At 43.3% G+C, this 21,823-nt stretch overlaps 1 protein-coding gene across 1 annotated transcript in view; it reads left to right on the top strand.

Annotated features, from left to right (window-relative positions):
* LOC140493728 (junctional adhesion molecule-like) overlaps positions 1-21,823 on the top strand; it is a 36,635-nt gene that overhangs the window by 1,546 nt on the left and 13,266 nt on the right. Inside the window, exons 2-3 of the mRNA XM_072592531.1 lie at positions 11,483-11,869; positions 20,035-20,382. Of these exons, the coding sequence (XP_072448632.1) occupies positions 11,483-11,869; positions 20,035-20,382 (735 nt within the window). The remainder of the gene's footprint in view (positions 1-11,482; positions 11,870-20,034; positions 20,383-21,823) is intronic.

Here is a 21,823-nt window from a genome sequence, read left to right as displayed (position 1 = left end):
GAAGCTCTTGTCAAGAGGAAGAAGGAAGCTTATGGAAAGATGAGATGGGAGACTCAGATAGGGCACTTGATTGTTAGACGTTAGCCAGGAAGGACCTAAAGAGAGAGCTAAGAAGAGTCAGGAGGAGACATGAGAATTCTTTGGCAGGTAGGATCAAGGAAACCTCTGAAGCTTCCTTTCGGTGTATCAGGAATAAAAAAAATGACTAGAGAAAGATTAGGGCAGGTCAATGACAGTAGTGGGAAGTTGTGTGTGGAGTCTGAAGAGATAGGAGTGGCGTTAAATGAATATGCTTCATCTGGGTTGCACAGTGGCTCAGTGGTTAGCCCTGCTGCCTCACAGCGCCAGGGTCCTGGGTTCAATTCCCACCTCGGGTGACTGTCTGTGTGGAGTTTGTACATTCTCCCCATGTCTGTGTGGGTTTTCTCTGGGTGCTCCAGTTTCCTCTCACAATCCTAGGATGGAGAGGTCAGGTGAATTGGTCATGCTAAATTGCCCATTGTGATCGGTGCATTAGTCAGCAGTAGTATATATTTTGATGGTCCAGTCTTGATGGGCTGAAGGGCCACTTCTGCACCATCTGATTCTGTGATTCTAAACCAACAGCAGATACCAATAAAGATCGTAAAGGTGGAGACAATTGGGATGACAGTAACTGGACAAGAAATAGAAAAACTAACAGCAATCGATGCTCTGGGCATATACAGAGAAAGAAAATAATTGTGGAACTATGTGAGGGAGAAAGTTGGGAATTTAAAACATGGAACAGGGAAATGGTAGATAATTTAGATTTACATGGTGATCAGCTCATAGAAGTTAACAGCACAGAAGGCCATTCAGCCCACTGAGTCTGTGCTGGTCACCTATCTATTCTAATCCGATTATCCAGCCCTTGCCCTCACATACCTCATGACCAGCCTGTCCACATTTTCTTTCTGCCTAAGGCTATCCTCCTCATTATTGATCACCCCACCAAGTTGTTTATCCTCTGGGAACTTGTTGATCAATCTGCCGACATATAAGTTTATATCATTGATATAAACCACAGACAGCAAGGATCCCAACACCTACCCCGGTGGGCCCCCAGTGGACACGAACATCCAGTCGGAAAAGGGTCCCTCATCCTTCATCTTCTACTTCCTGCTTGTCAGCAAATTGTGGATCCAATTTCCCAAATGTCCTTGGATCCCATGGGCTCTGACCTTTACTATCAGTCTCCCATGTGGAGATTGATAAAAGCCTTGCTGAAGTCCAAGTAGACAACATCAAAATCATTGCCTCATCTGCACACCTGGTCTTTGCTTCAAACAAATTCAATTATGTTGGTCAGATATAAGACCGTAGGATATTGGAGTAGAGCTAAGCCATTTGACCCATCAAGTCTGCTCTGTTTGTGATCATGGCTGATATGTTCCTCAAACACATTCTCTGCCTTCTCCCCATAACACCCTTGAACCCCTGACTAATCAAGAACCCTGTCAGAAATACACTCAATGACTTGGCCTCCACAGTCCTCTGCAGCAATGAGTTCAACAGAATTCTCACCACAGGCTGAAGAAATTCTTCCTCGTCTCAAATCTAACCCTGCATTCTGTGGCTGTGCCCCTGGGTCCTCATCTCTCCCCCGAGTAGAAACATCTTCACGTTCATGATATCCAGGCCTCTCAGTATTCTGTAAGTTTCAATCAGATCCCCCTCATCCTCCTAAACTTCCTTGAGTACAGACCCAGAATCTGTACTCATCATAACAAGTTTTCACCCCCTGGATCATTCTTGTAACTTCCTTGATCTCTTCCAATGTCAACAGCTCCATCCTCAGATTTGGGGCCCAAAACTGCTGTCAATATTCCAAATGTCGTCTGGCCAGATGTAGCCTTATACAGCATAGGCCATACACCCCCTAGCCTTGAATTTACACCCTCTCGAATGTAATGCTAACATTGCATTTGTTTTCTGAACTGCCAACTGTACTTAGAACTTAGAACATAGAACATAAAAAAGTACAGCACAGAACAGGCCCTTCGGCCCACGATGTTGTGCCGAGGTTTAATCCTAATGTAAATTATAGTAACTTCACCTACACACCCCTCAACTCCCTGCGATGCATGTTCATGTCCAGCAGTCGCTTAAATGTCCCTAATGACTCTGCCTCCACCACCACCACCGCTGGCAATGCATTCCATGCATTCGCAACTCTCTGTGTAAAGAGCCTACCTCTGACATCTCCTCAATACCTTTCTCCTAATATCTTATAACTATGACCCCTCATACCAGTCAATCCTGCCCTGGGGAAAAGTCTCTGGCTATTGACTCTATCTATTTCTCTCATTACCTTGTACACCTCGATCAGGTCTCCTCTCTTCTTCCTTCTCTCCAGAGAGATATATCCGAGCTTTTTCAACCTTTCTTCATAAGGCAAGCCCTCCAGTCCAGGCAGCATCCTGGTAAATTTTCTTTGCACCCTCTCCAAAGCCTCTGTATCTTTCCTATAGTAGGGCGACCAGAACTGGACACAATATTCCAAGTGTGGTCTCACCACGGACTTGTCGAGCTGTAGCAAAACCTTACAGCTCTTAAACTCAATCCCCCTGTTAATGAAAGCCGAAACACCATATGCTTTCTGAAGGTTGGAGAGGCCAGGAACAGGGAGATAATGGACTTGAACATGTGGCTGGGGAACTGGTGCAGGAAGCAAGGATTTAAATTCTTGGATCACTGGGGTATGTTTTGTGGTCAGCATAAATTATACAAAAGAGACAGTTTGCACCTTAATAGGTTGGGGACCAGCATTCTGGCAGGCAGGTTTGCTACTGCAACACAGCTGCATTTAAACTCAATAGCGGGGGGTGAGGGGGCAAACTGGAAGTTTAAGAAGGAAATTGAAGGGAAAGTTAGAACAAGGGAAGTCAAGAAAGTCAACGGTATCAATGAAGCAGAAAATTCTAAAAGGGATCATGCCGTAAGGTTGAGTGAAATAGGGGTTGATAGGAAGGGTGAGAGCAGTAACAAATTAAAAATACTATATATGAATGCACGAAGTATTAGAAATAAGATGGATGAGTTTGAGGCTCTTTTGGAAATTGGCAGCTACGATATTGTGGGGATAACTGAGACGTGGCTTCAAGTGGACAGGGCCTGGGAAATGAATATTCAAGGCTATACGTGCTATCGTAAGGACAGACTGACGGGCAGAGGGGGTGGGATGGCCCTGTTGGTAAAGGATGATATTCAGTCCCTTGCGCGGGGGGTACCTACAATCAGGGGATGTAGAGTCAGTATGGATAGAGCTGTGAAATTCTAAGGGTAGAAAGACCCACAAAGACAGGCCCCGAAACAGTAGTATGGATGGCGGGTGTAAGTTGAATAAGGAGCTGAAGTTGGCCTGTCACAAAGATGTTACTACAGTTGTTATGGGGGATTTCAACATGCAGATAGACTGGGAGAATCAGGATGTTATTGGACCTCAAGAAAGAGACTTTGTGGAGTGCCTCCGAGATGGATTCTTAGAGCAGCTGGTGCTGGAGCCTACCAGGGAGAAGGCAATTCTGGATCTGGTATTGTGCAACGAACCAGAATTGATCAGGGACCTCGAAGTGAAGGAGCCATTAGGAGGTAGTGACCATAATACAATAAGCTTCAATCTGCAATTTGAAAGGGAGAGGGTACAATCGGTAGTGACAATATTTCAGTTGAATGAAGAGAACTATGGAGCTATGAGGGAGGAGCTGGCCAAAGTTCAATGGTGCAATACCTTAGCAGGGATGACAGTGGAGGAACAATGGCAGATACTTTTGGGTATAATGCAGAAGATGCAGGATCAGTTCATTCCAAAAAGGAAGAAAGATCCTAGGAAGAGGTATGGGTGGCCATGGCTGACGAGGAAAGTTAAGAAACATATAAAGTTAAAAGAGAAAAAGTATAACATAGCAAAGAAGATGGGAAAACGGAGGACTGGGAAGCTTTTAAAGAACAACAGAGGATTACTAAGAAGGAAATATGCAGAGAAAAAATGAGGTACGAAGGTAAACTGACCAAAAATATAAAGGAGGATAGTAAAAGCTATTTTGGTATGTGAAAGGGAAAAAAATGGTTAAGACTAAAATTGGTCCCTTGAAGACAGAAACAGGGGAACATATTACGGGGAACAAAGAAATGGCAGAAGAATTGAATTGGTACTTCAGATCTGTATTCACTGGGGAAGACACAAGCAATCTCCCTGAGGTAACAGTGGCTGAAGGACCTGAACTGAAGGGTATTCATATTTGCCAGGAATTGGTGTTGGAGAGACTGTTAGGTCTGAAGGTTGATAAGTCCCCAGGGCCTGATGGTCTACATCCCAGGGTACTGAAGGAGGTGGCTCTAGAAATCGTGGATGAGTTGGTGATTATTTTCCAGAGTTTGATAGATTCAGGATCAGTTCCTGCAGATTGGAGGGTGCTTAATGTTGTACCACTTTTTAAGAAAGGAGCGAGAGAGAAAGCAGGAAGTTATCGACCAGTTAGTCAGACCTCAGTGGTGGGAAAGATGCTGGGGAGTCAATTATAAAGGATGAAATTACTACACATTTGGATAGTAGTAACAGGATAGGTCAGAGTCAGCGTGGATTTATGAAGGAGAAATCATGCTTGACTAATCTTCTGGAATGTTTGAGGATGTAACTCTGAAGATGGACGAGGGGATCCAGTGGATGTAGTGTACCTGGACTTTCTGAAAGCCTTTGATAAAGTCCCACACAGGAGGTTAGTGAGCAAAATTAGGGCACGTGGTATTGGGGGCAAAGTACTGACTTGGACTGAAAGTTGGTTGGCTGACAGGAAACAAAGAGTAGTGATAAACGGCTCCCTTTAGGAATGGCAGGCAATGACCAGTGGGGTACCGCAGGGATCAGTGCTGGGACAGCAGCTTTTTACAATATATATTAATGATATAGAAGGTGGTATTAATAGTAACATTAGCAAATTTGCTGATGATACAAAGCTGGGTGGCAGGGTGAAATGTGAGGAGGATGTTAGGAGATTACAGGGTGATCTGGACAGGTTAGGCGAGTGGACAGATGCATGGCAGATGCAGTTTAATGTGGATAAATGTATGGTTATCCACTTTGGTGGCAAGAACAGGAAGGCAGATTACTACCTAAATGGAGTCAAGTTCGGTAAAGGGGCAGTATAAAGAGGTCTGGGTGTTCTTGTGCACCAGTCAATGAAGGTAAGCATGCAGGTACAGCGGGTGGTGAAGAAGGCTAATAGCATGCTGGCCTTCATAACAAGAGGGATTGAGTATAGAAGCAAAGAGATTCTTCTGCAGCTGTACAGGGTCCTGGTGAGACCAAACCTAGAGTATTGTGTGCCGTTCTGGTCTCCACATTTGAGGAAAGTCAATCTGGCTATTGAGGGAGTGCAATGTAGGTTCACGAGGTCAATTCCTGGAATGGCGGGATTACCTTACGCTGATAGACTGGAGCGACTGGGCTTGTATACCCTTGAGTTTAGAAGACTGAGAGGGGATCTGATTGAGACATATAAGATTATTAAAGGATTGGACACTCTGGAGGCAGGAAACATGTTTCTGCTGATGGGTGAGTGCTGAACCAGAGGACACAGCTTAAAAATAAGGGGTAGGCCATTTAGGACAGAGATGAGGAGAAACTTCTTCACCCAGACAGTGGTGGGTGTTTGGAATGCTCTGCCCCAGAGGGCAGTGGAGGCCCAGTCTCTGGATTCATTTGAGAAAGAGTTGGATAGATCTCTCAAGGATAGTGGAATCAAGGGTTATGGATACTGATTGAGGATGATAAGCCATGATCATATTGAATGGTGGTGCAGGCCCGAAGGGCAGAATGGCCTTCTCCTGCACCTATTGTCTATTGTCTATTCTTTGCATCCTCTCCAAAGCCTCTGTATCTTTCCTGTTGTAGGGTGACCAGAACTGGACACAATATTCCAAGTGTGGTCTCACCAGGGACTTGTAGAGCTGTAGCAAAATCTTACAGCTCTTAAACTCAATCACCTTTGTTAATGAAAGCCAAAACACGATATGCTTTGCTGTCCACTTGGGTGGCAACTTTGAGGGATCTATGTACTTGCACACCCAGATCCCTCTGTTACTCAACACTGTCAAGAATCCTGTCTTTAATCCGATATTCAGCATTCGATTTTGACCTTCCAAAATGCATCAGTTCACATTTATCCAGGTTGAACTCCATCTGCTATTTCTCAGCCCAGATCTGCATCCTGTCTATGTTGCGCTGCAGCCTGCAATAACCCTCAATACTATCAATGGCACCTCTAAACTTTATGTCATCTGCAAATTTACTAACCCACCCCTCAACCTCCTCATCCAAGTCATTTATAAAAACTACAAAGAACAGACCCCTGGGGGACCCCACTCATCATTGTCTTCCAGGCAGAATACTTTCCATCTACAACCACTCTCTGCCTTCTGTTAGCCAACCAATTCTGACTCCAGATAGCCAAATCTCCCTGTATCCCATACTTCCTGACATTTTGAATGAGCCTACTATGCGGAACCTTATCAAATGCCTTGCTGAAGTCCACATACACCAGATCAACTGCTTGACCTTCGTCGACCTGTCTTGTCACCTTCTCAAAGAACTTCTTCTTCTCCACAATCTCATTCTTAATAATGGATTGTAAAATCTTTCAAATAACCGAGGTCAGGCTAAACAGCCTATCGTATCCCATCTTCTGCCTCCCTCTCCTGAACAAAACCATTCTGTCTGTTTTTGATCCATCTCCACCTCTTAAGTGTAGATGAATTCTGCCCCTCAGAATTGCTTCCATAGTTTCCCTACCACTGAGGTTAGACTGACTGGCCTGTAGATACCTGGTTAATCCCTTGCTCACTTCTTGAATCATGGTACCACATTGGCTTTCCTCCTGTCTTCTGGCACCTCTCCATCTGCAGATCTAAGCTCCAACTGTATAACCTGAAGTCTTATCTTTAAGCTTTTCTACAAAGATAAGAGGATTATAATTAGCAAAAACTATTGTCTCATTAATTCCATATCAGACATAAATTTCAAAGTGTTGAAGAGCTGAGAGCAATGTTTCCTTTTCCATCGTTAAGCAATGTGAACCAACCAGGTAAGAATAACAAATTTCCTTCCCAAGAGTTTATGGTCATCATGAGATTCTTAATTCCAGATTTAAAATAAAATGAAACTCGACTATGGAGGGCTTTGAACTCCATTACCCCAGAAAATGACCTGGATCTCTAGATTTATAGCCTCCTGACAAGACAACTCCACTATTGCCCCCCCCAGTATTGGCAGTCACTTGTTTTGAGTGAACCACACACAATCTTCACTTTTCAGTACAATACTGAGCAATGACCTTGTTCCTGTCTATCTTCACTGCTTCAATATGTGGTTTTGTAGCAATAATCTTCCCTCATGGAATCTCCTAGTAAACCACTGCAACCTCGTACAATTCATGTCAATCTTTTTTTGAAGCTTTTCCAATGTCGTTGGGTTTAGCTGCCTCTGGCTTCAGCACTGTAACCTATCGGGCCATAAGGGAAGGAGGATTGCTGGGTTGTCACGGGGAGTCACAATTGGAGATATCAGAATAACTGAGGTCAGAATGGATTTGGGCCAAAGGGAAGGCTGAAGGAAGATTTGATTGAGATATTCAAACTCATGAAGGGTCAGGATAGTGTCAATAGAGAGACAGTACCCACTCATGAAGGGTCAGGATAGTGTAGATAGAGAGAGACAGTACCCACTCATGAAGACTCAGGATAGTGTAGATAGAGAGAGACCGTACCCACTCATGAAGGGTCAGGATAGTGTAGATAGAGAGAGACCGTACCCACTCATGAAGGGATCAAGAACTAGAGGGCACAGTGGGATGGCAGTTTATAAAATATTATTGTTCACTCAGAATGTGGATTCAAAAGTGGAGTGAAAAGAGATTTTAGGTTTCAGTTCTGTGAAAGTGACTTGTTCATTTGAAACAAAGGGTCAGAATGTGATCTGGAACAGTGAAGTAAAGACACTGAGAAAGTGTCCTGGAGATAGGTGACCTGGAGAGTTCATTGCTGAATATTTACCAAGGTGAGTTTTACAGTCGATACAAACAGATTTTTCAGTACCACCAGTCAGCTGAGTTCAGAAGAGCAGAAGTCAGAAGAGTAGTTGTTTTAAAAAATTCTGAAAGTCTCCAGGTTGAGAGTTGTAAAAAAATCTCCAGATCATCAGCATTGAAAATAAGTCTGAAGCTGTTTCAGTTCTCAAAGGAAGAGGGAGAGAAAGAGTCAATGAGTTAGTTTATGTTAATGCATTTCATAGAGAGACAGAGAGAATCCTATCTGGTGAAAATGCTGAGATTCAGTTGAGTGAGACATCCTTAAGTGAAGCTTACTGAAGTCACTGTAGACGACATCAACTGTATTATTCTCATCTTCATACCTCGTCACCTCCTCTAAAATTCCATCAAATCCAATTCAATCAAATTCCTTTACAAATTCATGCTAAATATCCTGGATTAACCTTTGTCTCTCCAAGTAATTATTCATTCTGTCCCTCAGAATTGTTTCCAATATTTTCCCCACCATTCATGTTGGCCTCACTGGCTTGTACTCTCCTGGTTTATCACTACCACCCTTGAACAATAGGGTAACATGTAAAGGGATGATTGGCAAGTGAAATAACAAGGGTTCAGAGATACTGTGCTCTTGTTAGAGTGAAGGGTAAGGCCAGTAAGATGAGGGAACAATGGATGAGTAAATATATTGAGGCTCTGGTTAAGAATATGAAAGAGTCATGTCTTAGGTGTAGACAACTGGGATCAAGTGAATCTCTTGAAGAGTGTAAGGGCTATCGGGGCATTCTTATGAGGGATATCAGGAGGGCAAAAAGTGGACATCAGATAACCTCAGTAGATAAGGCTGAGGATAAGCCAACGATATTCTAGAAAGTCATTAGAAGTCAGAGAGCAACCAGGGAGGGAATAGGGCCTCTTCAAGATCAATGAGGTAATCTATGGGTAGAACCAGAGGAGAGGGGGGTGATATCCGAAACAAATATTTTGCATCAGTTTTTACTGTGGAGAAAGAAATTGATGCAAGGGAACTCAGGCAAATAAATATTAATGTCTTGAAAGCAACTCACTTTACTGAAGAGGAAGTGTTGGAGGTCTTGAAAAACATAAAAGTGGCTTTGTGCAGGGGAAATCATGTGTCACAAACTTGACTGAGCTTTTTGAAAATGTTATCAAAAGACCAGTGAGGGCAGAGGGGGAGATATTGTTTACATGAACTTGTGTAAAGCTGTTGTCAAAGTTCCACATGGTGGACTAATTAGTGAAGTTAGGTGGCATGGGATTCAGGGAGAGAATGCCAGTTGGATACAAAATTTGCTTGATGGTAAGAGACAGAGTGTAGTGATGGAGGTTTGTTTTTACATTGATCCATGAGACCTCATTTGAGGAACATTCTAAGATATCATCCATCTTATGTCAGTGATTAACTCCTTCATCAATGTTGCAACACCCCCTCCTCTTTGACATTCCCCCTACCCCTACATGTCTCATCTCACAGTTCGATAGCCCAGAACATTGTGCTGTCAATCCTGTCACACCCTCAACTACGTGTCTGTGATAACAACAATATCTCATCCCCACTCATTAATCTACACCCTCAGCTCGTCTGCCTTACTCACAAGTAAATGCCATCCATCCATGCCACACTCCCTTATGCCCTCACTTGACGATATTCACACTGCCTTCTGGATTTACTTGGATTTCCTTCTCATCGTCTGTTAGCTCAGTTGGCTGGACAGTTGGTCTGGGATGTGGAGTGATGCCAACAAGGGATGTTTAATTCCCATATTGTCTGAGGTGACCATGAAGTTCGAATCTTCTCAACCTTGCTCCTTGTCTGAGGAAGAGTGACCCTCAGGTTAAATCATGACCAGTCATAACTTCCTTTAACGAGACAGGAGTTCTCTCGCACAATGATGAGTTTACTTTTTTACTTCAGTTTATTTTTTTCCATCTTCATGTCTCTCTGTATCCCCTCCCCCACACCCCCTCAATGCTTCGACAGCATCCCCCATCCCTCTGCTATGACTGATGAATGAGCCAGGTTGCTGAAGGCTGGCTGGGTAATAGAGTAGAAAGTGATGGGAAATAGAAAAGGTTCTGCAGGGAGGGCCCTGAGTCCTGCTCTTCAGATCACTCTGGGTCTCCTGGAACAATGGAGAGTTCAGATAATGGAGAGTCCAGTTACAAGTGGGGTTCCGCAGGGATCAGTTCTGGGTCCTCTGCTGTTTGTAATTTTTATTAATGACTTGGATGAGGGAGTCGAAGGTTGGGTCTGTAAATTTGCAGATGATACAAAGATAGGTGGAGTTGTGGACAGTGAGGAGGGCATTTGTCATTTGCAAAGGGACTTAGATATGATGCAGAGCTGGGCTGAGGAGTGGCAGATGGAGTTCAACCCTGCCAAGTGTGAGGTTGTCCATTTTGGAAGAACAAATAAGAATGCGGAATACAGGGTTAATGGTAGGGTTCTTAGTCAGGTGGAGGAACAGAGGGATCTTGGGGTCTATGTACATAGATCTTTGAAAGTTGCCACTCAGGTGGATAGAGTTTGTAAGAAGGCCTATGGTCTATTATCGTTCATTAGCAGAGGGATTGAATTCAAGAGTCGTGAAGTGATGTTGCAGCTGTACAGGACTTTGGTTAGGCCACATTTGGAGTACTGTGTGCAGTTCTGGTCGCCTCACTTTAGGAAAGATGTAGAAGCTTTGGAGAGGTTGCAGAGAAGATTTACCAGGATGTTGCCTGGAATGGAGAATAGGTCGTACGAGGAGAGGTTGAGAGTTCTCGGCCTTTTCTTGTTGGAACGGCGAAGGATGAGGGGTGACTTGACAGAGGTTTATAAGATGATCAGAGGAATAGATAGAGTAGACAGGCAGAAACTTTTTCCCCGGGTACAACAGAGTGTTACAAAGGGACATAAATTTAAGGTGAAGGGTGGAAGGTATAGGGGAGATGTCAGGGCTGGGTTCTTTACCCAGTGAGTGGTGGGGGCATGGAATGCGCTGCCCGTGGGAGTGGTAGAGTCAGAATCATTGGCGACCTTTAAGCGGCATTTGGATAGGTACATGGATGGGTGCTTAATCTAGGATAGATGTTCGGCACAACATTGTGGGCCGAAGGGCCTGTTCTGTGCTGTATTGTTCTATGTTCTATGTTCTATAACTCTCAGGTACCAAACCCTCTCTTCAACCAACAGCGACAAACACCCACTGTCTAACATCAGGATGTTTACAAACCACCCAAAGCCCTCTGTTGTATCCAGCCCGGAGCTCCTTCCACTCTGTCACTCGTCTGTTCAGAAACCACAATTGTATCATATTATATCTTTTCTCACTCAATAACAGATTCAATGTCTTACCTCACTGTTTGGTGTCTGTGCTGTGTTCATATCCTCTCTCTCTCTCTCTCTCCCCCCACAGTGGATTCTGCTAATGGTTGGTCAATAACAATCGCGGATGGAGTGAGGGCTGAGGAAGGAGGCTCCGCTGTCTTACCCTGCAGCTTCACCCACCCTGACACTAACCTCACACTCACCGGCTCCATCTTATGGTACAAGGGGAAATCACGGGCTTTAATCTTTAAGTGCACAGATCCTGGTCCAGACCATTCCCAGGGTGAGCTGTGTGAGAATGTGATAATGCGGGACGGTGGGAATCGATTCAGATTCGTGGGGAACCTCAGCAACAAAGATGCCTCAATAATGATGGAGGGACTGAGCCGGGAGGATGCTGGTTCCTATCGGTGTCGTGTGGAGCTCAATATCGGCAAGTGTCAACCACGGTATCGAACACGTCTGAAAGTGGAAGGTGAGGAACAATGTTCTGATGTGTTACTGCCCTGACAACTCAATGGGGACAGGCTCCACCTGGTCTGGGAGCTCTTGGGTTGGTTCCTTCACTTGGGCTCTTCCAGTTGGTCTAAGGCAGGAGGCAGTGAGAAGGACAGAGACAGAGAGGCACAAAGAGAGAGAGAGAGAGAGAGAGGCATGACTGGGATTTAGAGACCATTCCATTACTAACTTTGAAACCTCCCACAGTTACACTCATTCATTATCATGTTCAAACTGGCTTCATTGCTCTGGGATCGGGAACAGAGAAAACATCACTGACAATCCAAGCTCCAAGATCCCCACCAATGAGGGTCCAGGTTTATCAGCATTGGGTGAGGACAAGAGAGACCTGGCACCTCCTGAACCCTCATTGGATGAGCTCATCTCAGGGTGAAGGAACCCTCAGTTCACATGAGCTGAGAACCTCACTGTTGCTATCCTCCACCTCTATTGGCTGAGGAGAAAATGGGGGGAGCTGTCCTTGCCAGAGGCTAATGTCCTGGGGATTGTGGCAGATTGTGAAATTTGAATTTGAAAATATCTAGAACTGAAAACTAGTCTAATAATGACTGTGTAATCGTCACCATTCAAAAAGAATCTGGGTTAATCATGTCCTTTTCGAAGGGAAATCTGCTATCCTTACCCGATCTGACCTACATGTGACTCCATACCCACAGTTATGTGTTTGACTCTTAACTGCCCCTCAGTTGTGGATAAGGAGTGAACCCAGGAGTGCAAATGAAACTGTGGCTGCAAGAGCAGGTCACAGGCTAAGAATCCTATGAATTTACACACCTCCTGACTCCAAAGCCTATTGGCCAGTCAGGAGTGTGATGAAATACTTCCCACTTGCCTGGAACAGTGCAGGAAAATATCTCACTGCTCTGTCATTATTACTGGGTCAAAGTCCTGGAAATCCCACCCTAACATCATTGTAGGAATAAAAATAACTATAAAATGCACTGCAGCAAGACAGCAACATTTCCTCCACCAGCACCTTCCAAAGTAGGGACCTTGAAGAGCTCAGTGAACAATGACATCAGATACAGGCCATCCTGACTTGGAACTATCTTTTCATTGTCCAAGTGGATGTGGGTGTCCCATGCACAGTCAGCCTTTATTGGCCAGCCCTGGAGAAGGAATGGTGAGCTGCCTTCTTGAACTGCTGTATTCCCTCAGCTGCAGGGACATTCACGATACGGTTGGGAAAGGATTTCCAAGGCTTTGTCCCAGTGACACTGAAGGAATGATGAAATATTCCCATCAGGGTGGTGAGTGTCTTGGAGGGAAGCTTGTAGGTGGAGATGTTCTCCTGTAACCCATGTTCATCAGTGAACAACCATCCCCATTCTGACCTTATGGTGGAGGGAGGGTCATTGACGATGCAGCTAAAGATGGTTAGACCAAGGACACACTAACCTGAGGAACTCCTGCAGAGATGTGCTCTGGAGCTGAGATGACTGATCTCCAAGAAGAACAACCAGCTTCCTCTGTGCCAGGTCTGACTGAAACCCATGGAGGTTTCCCCCCTCAGCTTCCCCCTGGATTCAGTTTTGCTCAGGTTCCTTGATGCTACACTCGCTCAAATACAGCCTTGATGTTAACAACAGGCACATTCGCCTGTACCTGTCTTTTTGTTTTTTCCGTTGTTTCCCTATTATTTACTATCTATGCTACTTAACTCTGTGATCTGCCTGTACTGCTCACAAGACAAAGCTTTTTGCCGTGCCTCGGTACATGTGACAATAAATTCAATTCAATTCGATTCGATTCAATTCGATTCGATTCGATTCAATTCAATTCAATTCAATTCAGTCACTGACAGCTTCCAGCAGTTTAATTGGCCAAATTGAAAATATGTAACATTTCACTGCAAACGAGATACCTCAGTTGTTTTGAGCATGATTTGAATCTAAACAATCAGATTAAATTATCCCCCCGAATATTAAAACCCAATCGAGTTTGAATTTATTGTTTTTGCCAACATCAAACTAATGAGACAATCTGATGTTTGGGGTATATAAAAAAAAAGCAGATATGTTGAAAGTTAGACAGAGAGTAACTGCCATTGAAAAACTGCTGTACAAAACACTCTCAATCAAAGGGTCCTTCTTCATATGAAACATCTTTGCAGTGAAAGACAGAAGTCGATCCAGGAGATCTTTAGCTGAAAGAAGAAACACACTGACAATGACAGCCACTGTGTGGTTTTGTAATGAAGCTGATGTAATTTTAATACAGGTGGTTATTGGAACAGTATATTGTTATTGAGTTGGAGGCAGAAAGCAAGCAACTAAGGGAAAGGAAGCTTAGAGTTGGAAATAGTTGTTGTTTAATGTTCACTTTGAGAGTTAAAGAATAATTTGATTTTTTTGTTTAAGTATTGGAATTTGGGAGTTCTCTATCACTTAGACGTTAACAGATTACGATGTGAGATGAGCTTTTCTGGGTGTTTGGTTGAAGTCGCAGTTAAAGTTTCAGTTTGGGGGCTCATCTGCGATTTGGACCGGTTTAGACAGATCCAGTCTGAGATTTGAAAAGATTTGGGTACAAAAGATCCCAGCAGATTTAAACACTTGCCGATTAGTGTCCAAGATTTTTAAAGAAAATGTAGGTGAGAGAATTGATTTATTTTCAGTTATTTGTGGTTGGTTAAATCAAAAGTCGGAGGTCACACCCTTGGATTGTGTATCAGAGGAGAGAGAGAGATCAAATCAGGCAGGTGAGTTAGCTAAACAGCACTGAAAGAGGGTGCAGTGTAGATTGAAGCAGGTGGCAGATAAAAACTCCGGAATTCAGACATTTTCCCGTGGGGATGACGTGTTAGTATTGTTACCAATGGCAGGATATCCTTTCAAAGTCAGGTTCTGTGGTCCCTGACAAATTGAGAAAAAAGTTGAGTCAGGTAAACTATCTGGTAAAGATGCTGGACAGGAAAAAACTATATTGGGTATGTCATGGGAATATGTTGAAACATTATTATAATAGAGAGAGGGGGAACTGGAGGAACAGTGTTAGTTACTGGCCCACAGAGTGAGGAATCAAATCTCATGCTGTGCAGTTTGATTGCCTGAAAATATATTAAACAATGAAGAAGTCCTTGAGGAGTGGGATAGGTTAGTGAACAATCTGTCCCAGGAACAAAGAACCAGTTGAAATGATTGTTGCAGCAGTACAAGGACATATGCAGGAATAAGATGGAGAGGCCTGATCCTCTTGTGCATGAGGTAGAAGTAGGGAATGCTGTTCCAATAAAACAACACACCTACAGGCTTAATCCTTTCAATGCCACACAGGTCCAGAAGGAAGTGGATGCAATGCGCAATGAAGCTATCATCGAACTGAGTCAAAGCAAGTGGAGTTCGATGATCATGTTAGTTGCCAAACCTGACGGGATTCAACAATTTTGCTTGGACCATTGGAAGGTTAAGGCAGTTACAAAATCAAACTCAGATCAATACTAAAATTGGAGGACTGTACAGAAAAATTTGGACAATCCCCTTATATCACAAAGTTGGACTTACTGTTTGGGTATTGTCATCCCTTTATCAGAGAAAGTGAAATAAATTTCTGTGTTTGTCACCCCAAATGGGTTATGTCAATTCAATGTCCTGCCCTTTGGAATGAAGAACACACCAGCCACATTTAAAAGGCTCGTGAACAGAGGTGTGGCTGTGGTAACAAACTGTGCAGTACATCTGGATGATGCAGTGATCTATAGTGAGTCATGGAAAGATCACATGGTACAGTTGGCACACAGCTCTTTGAAGGATTAAGAGAAGCAAAGCGGTAATAAAATTGAAGAAAACACAATTTGTGAAGGCAGAGGAGACATTATTGGGACAATACATCGGGCATGAAATGTTGACCCTCAGGAATGCAAAGACAAAGACCATCGAGGAATTTCCACAAACAACCTCAAAGAAAGAAGTGCTTTGATTTTGGGGACTAAGTGGATTCTACTGGGAGTTTGTTCCAAATGTCAGCAGGGTAGTGACTTCACTCACGGATTTCCTGAAGAAGACCACAACATTTCGGTGGATGGAACAATGCCTGGAGACACTTGACAATGTAAGAGTTGTATTAACCGCGGCACCAGTTTTAGCTGCACCAAATGTTGCAATCAAAGTTGCAATCGATGCTCATGATATTGGTCTTGAGGCTGTACTGCTACAGGAAGATGATGATGGAATTGAATAGCCAGTTGGTTACTTTTCAAAGAAACCCAACACCCACCAGAGAAAAATATTCTACCATCGAAAAGGAATTATTGAGTTTGGTACTGTCGGAACAACATTATCGCAAATTTAATGGATAAATTTTAAATAAGGTTGAACAGATAACAATGTTATACATATGTGTGCGGAAATTAATATGAACTTCAATTAATATCCTATGAATTTCATTGTCATGGGATTAAGAATTAGGCAAAAAATGGAGACATCTTTTCATTATGATGGTCCATTTTTTTTCGGGGGGGGGTTGTTATGAAGTTGAAGGTGCGTACTGTACCTTTAAGTGAGAGTGAAAGCTGTTCTGCACTGAGAACATGCAGGCACCTGTCACGTGACTAACGAGCAGTCTCAGACTGTACTGGAAAATTGAAAATATGTAACATTTAGCTGTAAACTAGATACCAGTTGCTTTGACCATAATTTAAATCTCACCAATCCGTTTAAATTATGCCCCAGGATACTAAAACACAATCGAGTTTGAATTTATTGTTTTTGCCAACTTCACAACAATGAAATCACCTGATGTTTGGGGGATAAAAAAAAGCAGACATTTTGAAAGTTAGACAGAGAGTAACTGCCATTGAGAAACTGCGATTCAAATCATTCTCTATCAAAGGTACCTTTCTCATATGAAACATCTTTACAGTGAAAGACAGAAGACAACTAAGGGACTTCTTGAGCTGAAAGAAGAAACACACCAGTAATAACAGCGACTGTGTGGTTTTGTAACGAAGCTGATGTAACTTTAATATGGGTGGTTCTTGGAACAGTAGATTGTTATAGAGTTGGAGACAGATAACAAGCAGTTTAGGGAAAGGAGGCTAAGAGTTGGAAATAGATGTTGTTTAATGTTCACTTTGAGAGTTAAAGAATAAATTGATTTTTAATATAAAAGTGAATTTTTGGAGTTCTCTGTTCCTCATACTTTAACAGATGGCGATGCGAGGTGAGCTTTTCTGGGTGTTTGGTTTAATTAGCAGAAGGCTTCACCGCCGTCTCATAACAGCAGCTTCACCTGGGCAATCAGGATGGACAATACATGTACATCATCTGGGCCAGTGATACCCATGATGGAATAAAACAAAAGGAGAAATTAATGAAACAAAGAACATCCTGAGGAAAAACCAAAAACAAAGCTGCAGATGCTGCAAATCCGAAACAAAAATGGAAATTGTCAGAAAAGCTCAGCAGGTCTGGGAGCACCTGTGGAGAGAAATCAGAGTTAACGTTTCAGGCAGAGTGACCCTTCCTCAAGATGCTGAGAAGTTTGACAAGACAGATTCTGAGAGGATATTTGTTCTTGTGAACAGAAGTCAAACAGGGGAACAATTGCAAAATAACGGATTTTCTATGTAAATTGAGATGAGGAAACATTTAATCTCTCAGCTCCTCTTTTAAGTTCATGAAGCAAAGAACCACATGGCTGATTATCCCCCTCCTCCTGCACCCAAATATCTGACTTAATGTAGAAAAGTTTAATCTGGACTCTGAGTTTAAATTAACCTGTGCTCATTTCAAAGGTCACAGGTTGGAGCTGGTGAATGGTTACATTAGGAATGACACCAGGGGGTTCTCCTTCACACAGAGTGTGGTCAATACTTTGAACGTGTTTGCTGGACAGAGTGAGGGGGAAAGCTGTAAAATCCTTGACCTCATTTAAAGAAAATTAACTTTGAGCAACGGGTGGAGGGTTCTGCATGAATGAATTCAGGAGGGTTCAATGGATCCAATCTGTAAGTACCTTCAGCAGTCACACGGCACCAGGTTATAGTCCAACAGGTTTATTTGAAATAACAAGGTTCAGAGTACTGCTCCTGAATCAGGTGAAGTCCTTGTATCATGTGACTTCTGACTTTGTCCACCTCAGTGCAACACTGGCATCTCCACATCATGGAAATATCTTGTAATCAAGATTTGGAGATGCCGGTGTTGGACTGGGATGTACAAAGGTAAAAATCACACAACACCAGGTTATAGTCCAACAGGTTTATCTGGAAGCACTCGCTTTTGGAGCACTACTCCTTCATCAGGTGGTTGTGAAGTATAAGCTTGTAAGACACACAATTTATTGCAAAGGTTTACAGCTGACGTAACTGAAATTATATATTGAAAAAGATCTGGATTATTTGTTAAGTCTCTCATCCATTGGAATGACCATGTTGGCTTCAATTCTTTTACATGTAGATCACAAAACATTTTTTTAAAAGTTACATTCACAAGTGAAATTTAACAATTGGTGTCTGTCAGCCCAGATAATGTATTGAAGGTGTGAGCTCCCCTGGGTGATACTGTCTGTGCCACAATGTTTAGACTGATTCTAATCGAAAAAAATGAAGTTATAGAATCTTACATAGATTTTTGAGCAAAGTAAAATGTAACTCTGCAAGTACAAATTCACCCCCACAAAATTATATGTGCATATGTGTGTGTGTGTGTGTGTGTGTGTGTGTGGGGCGGGGGTGGGGAAGGGGGGAGGGGGGTGGTTGTGAATGTCTGTGAGGAGTGTGTGCCTGTATGTGAGTGTAAGTATAAAGTCTGTGAGAGGGGCATGTGTGAGTGTGGCAGTGTATGTGTGAGCGTATGAGAGAGGGTTTGCATCAGTGTGTGCGTCCGTAGGAGTGTGTGTGTGTGTGTGTAGCGTGATGCGGTCACTTGTCATGTGACATGAACCCAAGATCCTGGTTGAGGCCATCCCCATGGGTACCGAACTTGGCCAAGAGCCTCTGCTCGGCCACTTTTTGTTGCTGCCTGTCCCGAAGTCCGCCTTGGAGGATGGTCACCTGAAAGTCCAAGGTTGAATGTCCCAGACTGCTGTATGTGGCAGGGACTCATGCAACTCAGCCAACGTTGTCTATCCCATTCGCTGCAGGCAAGGATACCCTGAGGCATGCTACATTGGTGAGAGCAAGGAGAGGCTACAGCAACGGATGGATGGGCACCGTACAACAATCAACAGACAGGACTGCTCCCCCCCGTCCCCCACCTCCACAGTCAGAGAACACTTCAGCGGTCCTACACACACACACACACACACACACATACACTCCTCTCGACACACATACGGACGCAGATACTCTTTCATACGCTCACAAATACACTCCCACAATCACACATGCTCAGTCTTACAGACTTATACCCCTTTATACTCATACTCACACACGCGTACACTCTTTCACAGACACTCACAGCCACCCCCCAAAAAACACACACACACACCCACACACACACACATATACGTTTGTGGGGTGAATTTGTACTTTCAGAGTTTCATCAAATTTTGCTCAAAAAACTGCATGAATCCATGTAAGTTTCTATAAAGTCAATTTTTAGATTAGAATCAGTCTAAATGTTGTGGCACAGACAGTAACACCCAGGGGAGCTCACACCTTCAATACATTACCTTGGCTGACAGACACCAATTGTTAAAGTTCACTTGAGAATGTAATTTTTAAAAGAAAATTGTGATTTACATATAAAAGAACTGAAACCAACATGGTCACTCACAGACGAGAGACTTAACAAATATCCTGGTCTTTTTCAATATATAATTTCAGTTACATCACACTGTAAACATTTGCTATAAATTCTGTGTCTTACAATCTTATATCCACAATCACCTGATGAAGGAGCAGCACTCTGAAATCTAGTGCTTCAAATTAAACCTGTTGGACTATAACCTGGTGATATCTGATTTTTAATCTTGTAATCAAGGTTTTCAAATTGAGTGGCGAGGAGAAATTTTGATCAGGGTGACTCTTCTTGGGGAATGTCCAGCACAGACCTGTTAGAGATATGAGTGGAGTCTTTAATTGCTCATTTTATTGTGAAGTTGAAAGGAATGTAACATATTGAAATAAGACCTTCTGCACACTGATCTCATCCATTCTGATGTTTGTCCTTTCCTCAGATGTTCAGGGAGACCTCTCAGTGGTGAGTGGGACAGAGGGAGATTCAGTTACTTTACCCTGTATCTTTGAGACCAGATCCTACCCTCCCCTGACCACTGTTACCTGGATGAGGAAGGAGCCCTACCAACACATCGTTACATTTACAGCCCAATCACAGGGAACCTGGACAACTGGACACGGTGGAAATCGGTACGAGCTCATCGGGAACCCAGGGGAGGGAAACGCCTCAATCAGGATAAACCAGCTGAGACTGAGGGACAATCACACTTACCTGTGTCTGGTGGAGTACAGATCAAGAGTCAATCTTTTGTATCTAATCCAGAAAGAGACACGGCTGCAGGTACATGGTAAGAAACCGTTCACACATTCTTCAGCCTGTAGAAGGTGCACAATGAGAGTGGAACAGATTCTGTGAATGTTTTGTGATTTGATTTTCTGCTGAAAGGACATGGAACTAAAACACTAACCCTGTTTCTCTCCATCGGTATTGTCTGCACTGCTGAGTGTTTGCAGCATTTTGATGTTTAATTAAAATGTCCAGCATCTGTAGTATTTTAACTTTGGGATTCAAATTGAATTTTTTTCAATATTTAATGTACTATGCTTTGCTGATATTTTTTAGGTGCTTCTGATGTAAGTATTGAAAGACATTGACACACTGAGAATATTTAGCTCAATCTCCAAATGACCCAAAGTTATACTGACATTAAGATCATTCCCCCAGTGTCCATCTGACTGTGTGAGGCATCCCAGACACGTGGGACCTATCCGAGCCCTGCATTCACCCATGGGCGAAAACAGGAGTTGGTGGTGTACTGTTACTGTCACTGGGTGACTAATCCAGACACCCAATTCTGGGGCCGTGGGTTCAAATCCCAGCAGCAGGTGAATTTTTTTTTGAATCTGGAATTTAAAAAAAAGCTAACCTAATGGTTGCATGTGACCATTGTTGAGATTTAGAAAAGCTGATCTGATTCAATCATACACTTTAGGGAATCTGGGTTAGAACAATAGAACAATAGAACAATACAGCACAGAACAGGCCCTTCGGCCCACGATGTTGTGCCGAACTTCTATCCTAGATTAAGCACCCATCCATGTACCTATCCAAATGCCGCTTAAAGGTCGCCAATGAATCTGACTCTACCACTCCCACGGGCAGCGCATTCCATGCCCCCACCACTCTCTGGGTGAAGAACCCACCCCTGACATCTCCCCTATACCTTCCACCCTTCACCTTAAATTTATGTCCCCTTGTAACACTCTGTTGTACCCGGGGAAAAAGTTTCTGACTGTCTACTCTATCTATTCCTCTGATCATCTTATAAACCTCTATCAAGTCACCCCTCATCCTTCGCCGTTCCAACGAGAAAAGGCCGAGAACTCTCAACCTATCCTCGTACGACCTACACTCCATTCCAGGCAACATTCTGGTAAATCTTCTCTGCACCCTCTCCAAAGCTTCCACATCTTTCCTAAAGTGAGGCGACCAGAACTGCACACAGTACTCCAAATGTGGCCTAACCAAAGTCCTGTACAGCTGCAACATCACCTCACGACTCTTGAATTCAATCCCTCTGCTAATGAACGATAATACTCCATAGGCCTTCTTACAAACTCTATCCACCTGAGTGGCAACCTTCAAAGATCTATGTACATAGACCCCAAGATCCCTCTGTTCCTCCACCTGACCAAGAACCCTACCATTAACCCTGTATTCCGCATTCTTATTTGTTCTTCCAAAATGGACAACTTCACACTTGGCAGGGTTGAACTCCATCTGCCACT

Source organism: Chiloscyllium punctatum, chromosome 2, assembly GCF_047496795.1.
Source record: "Chiloscyllium punctatum isolate Juve2018m chromosome 2, sChiPun1.3, whole genome shotgun sequence".
NCBI classification, from domain to species: Eukaryota; Metazoa; Chordata; class Chondrichthyes; order Orectolobiformes; family Hemiscylliidae; genus Chiloscyllium; species Chiloscyllium punctatum.
Note: the sequence above shows the minus strand (reverse complement) of the source record. Positions and strands in the feature narration are given on the sequence as shown.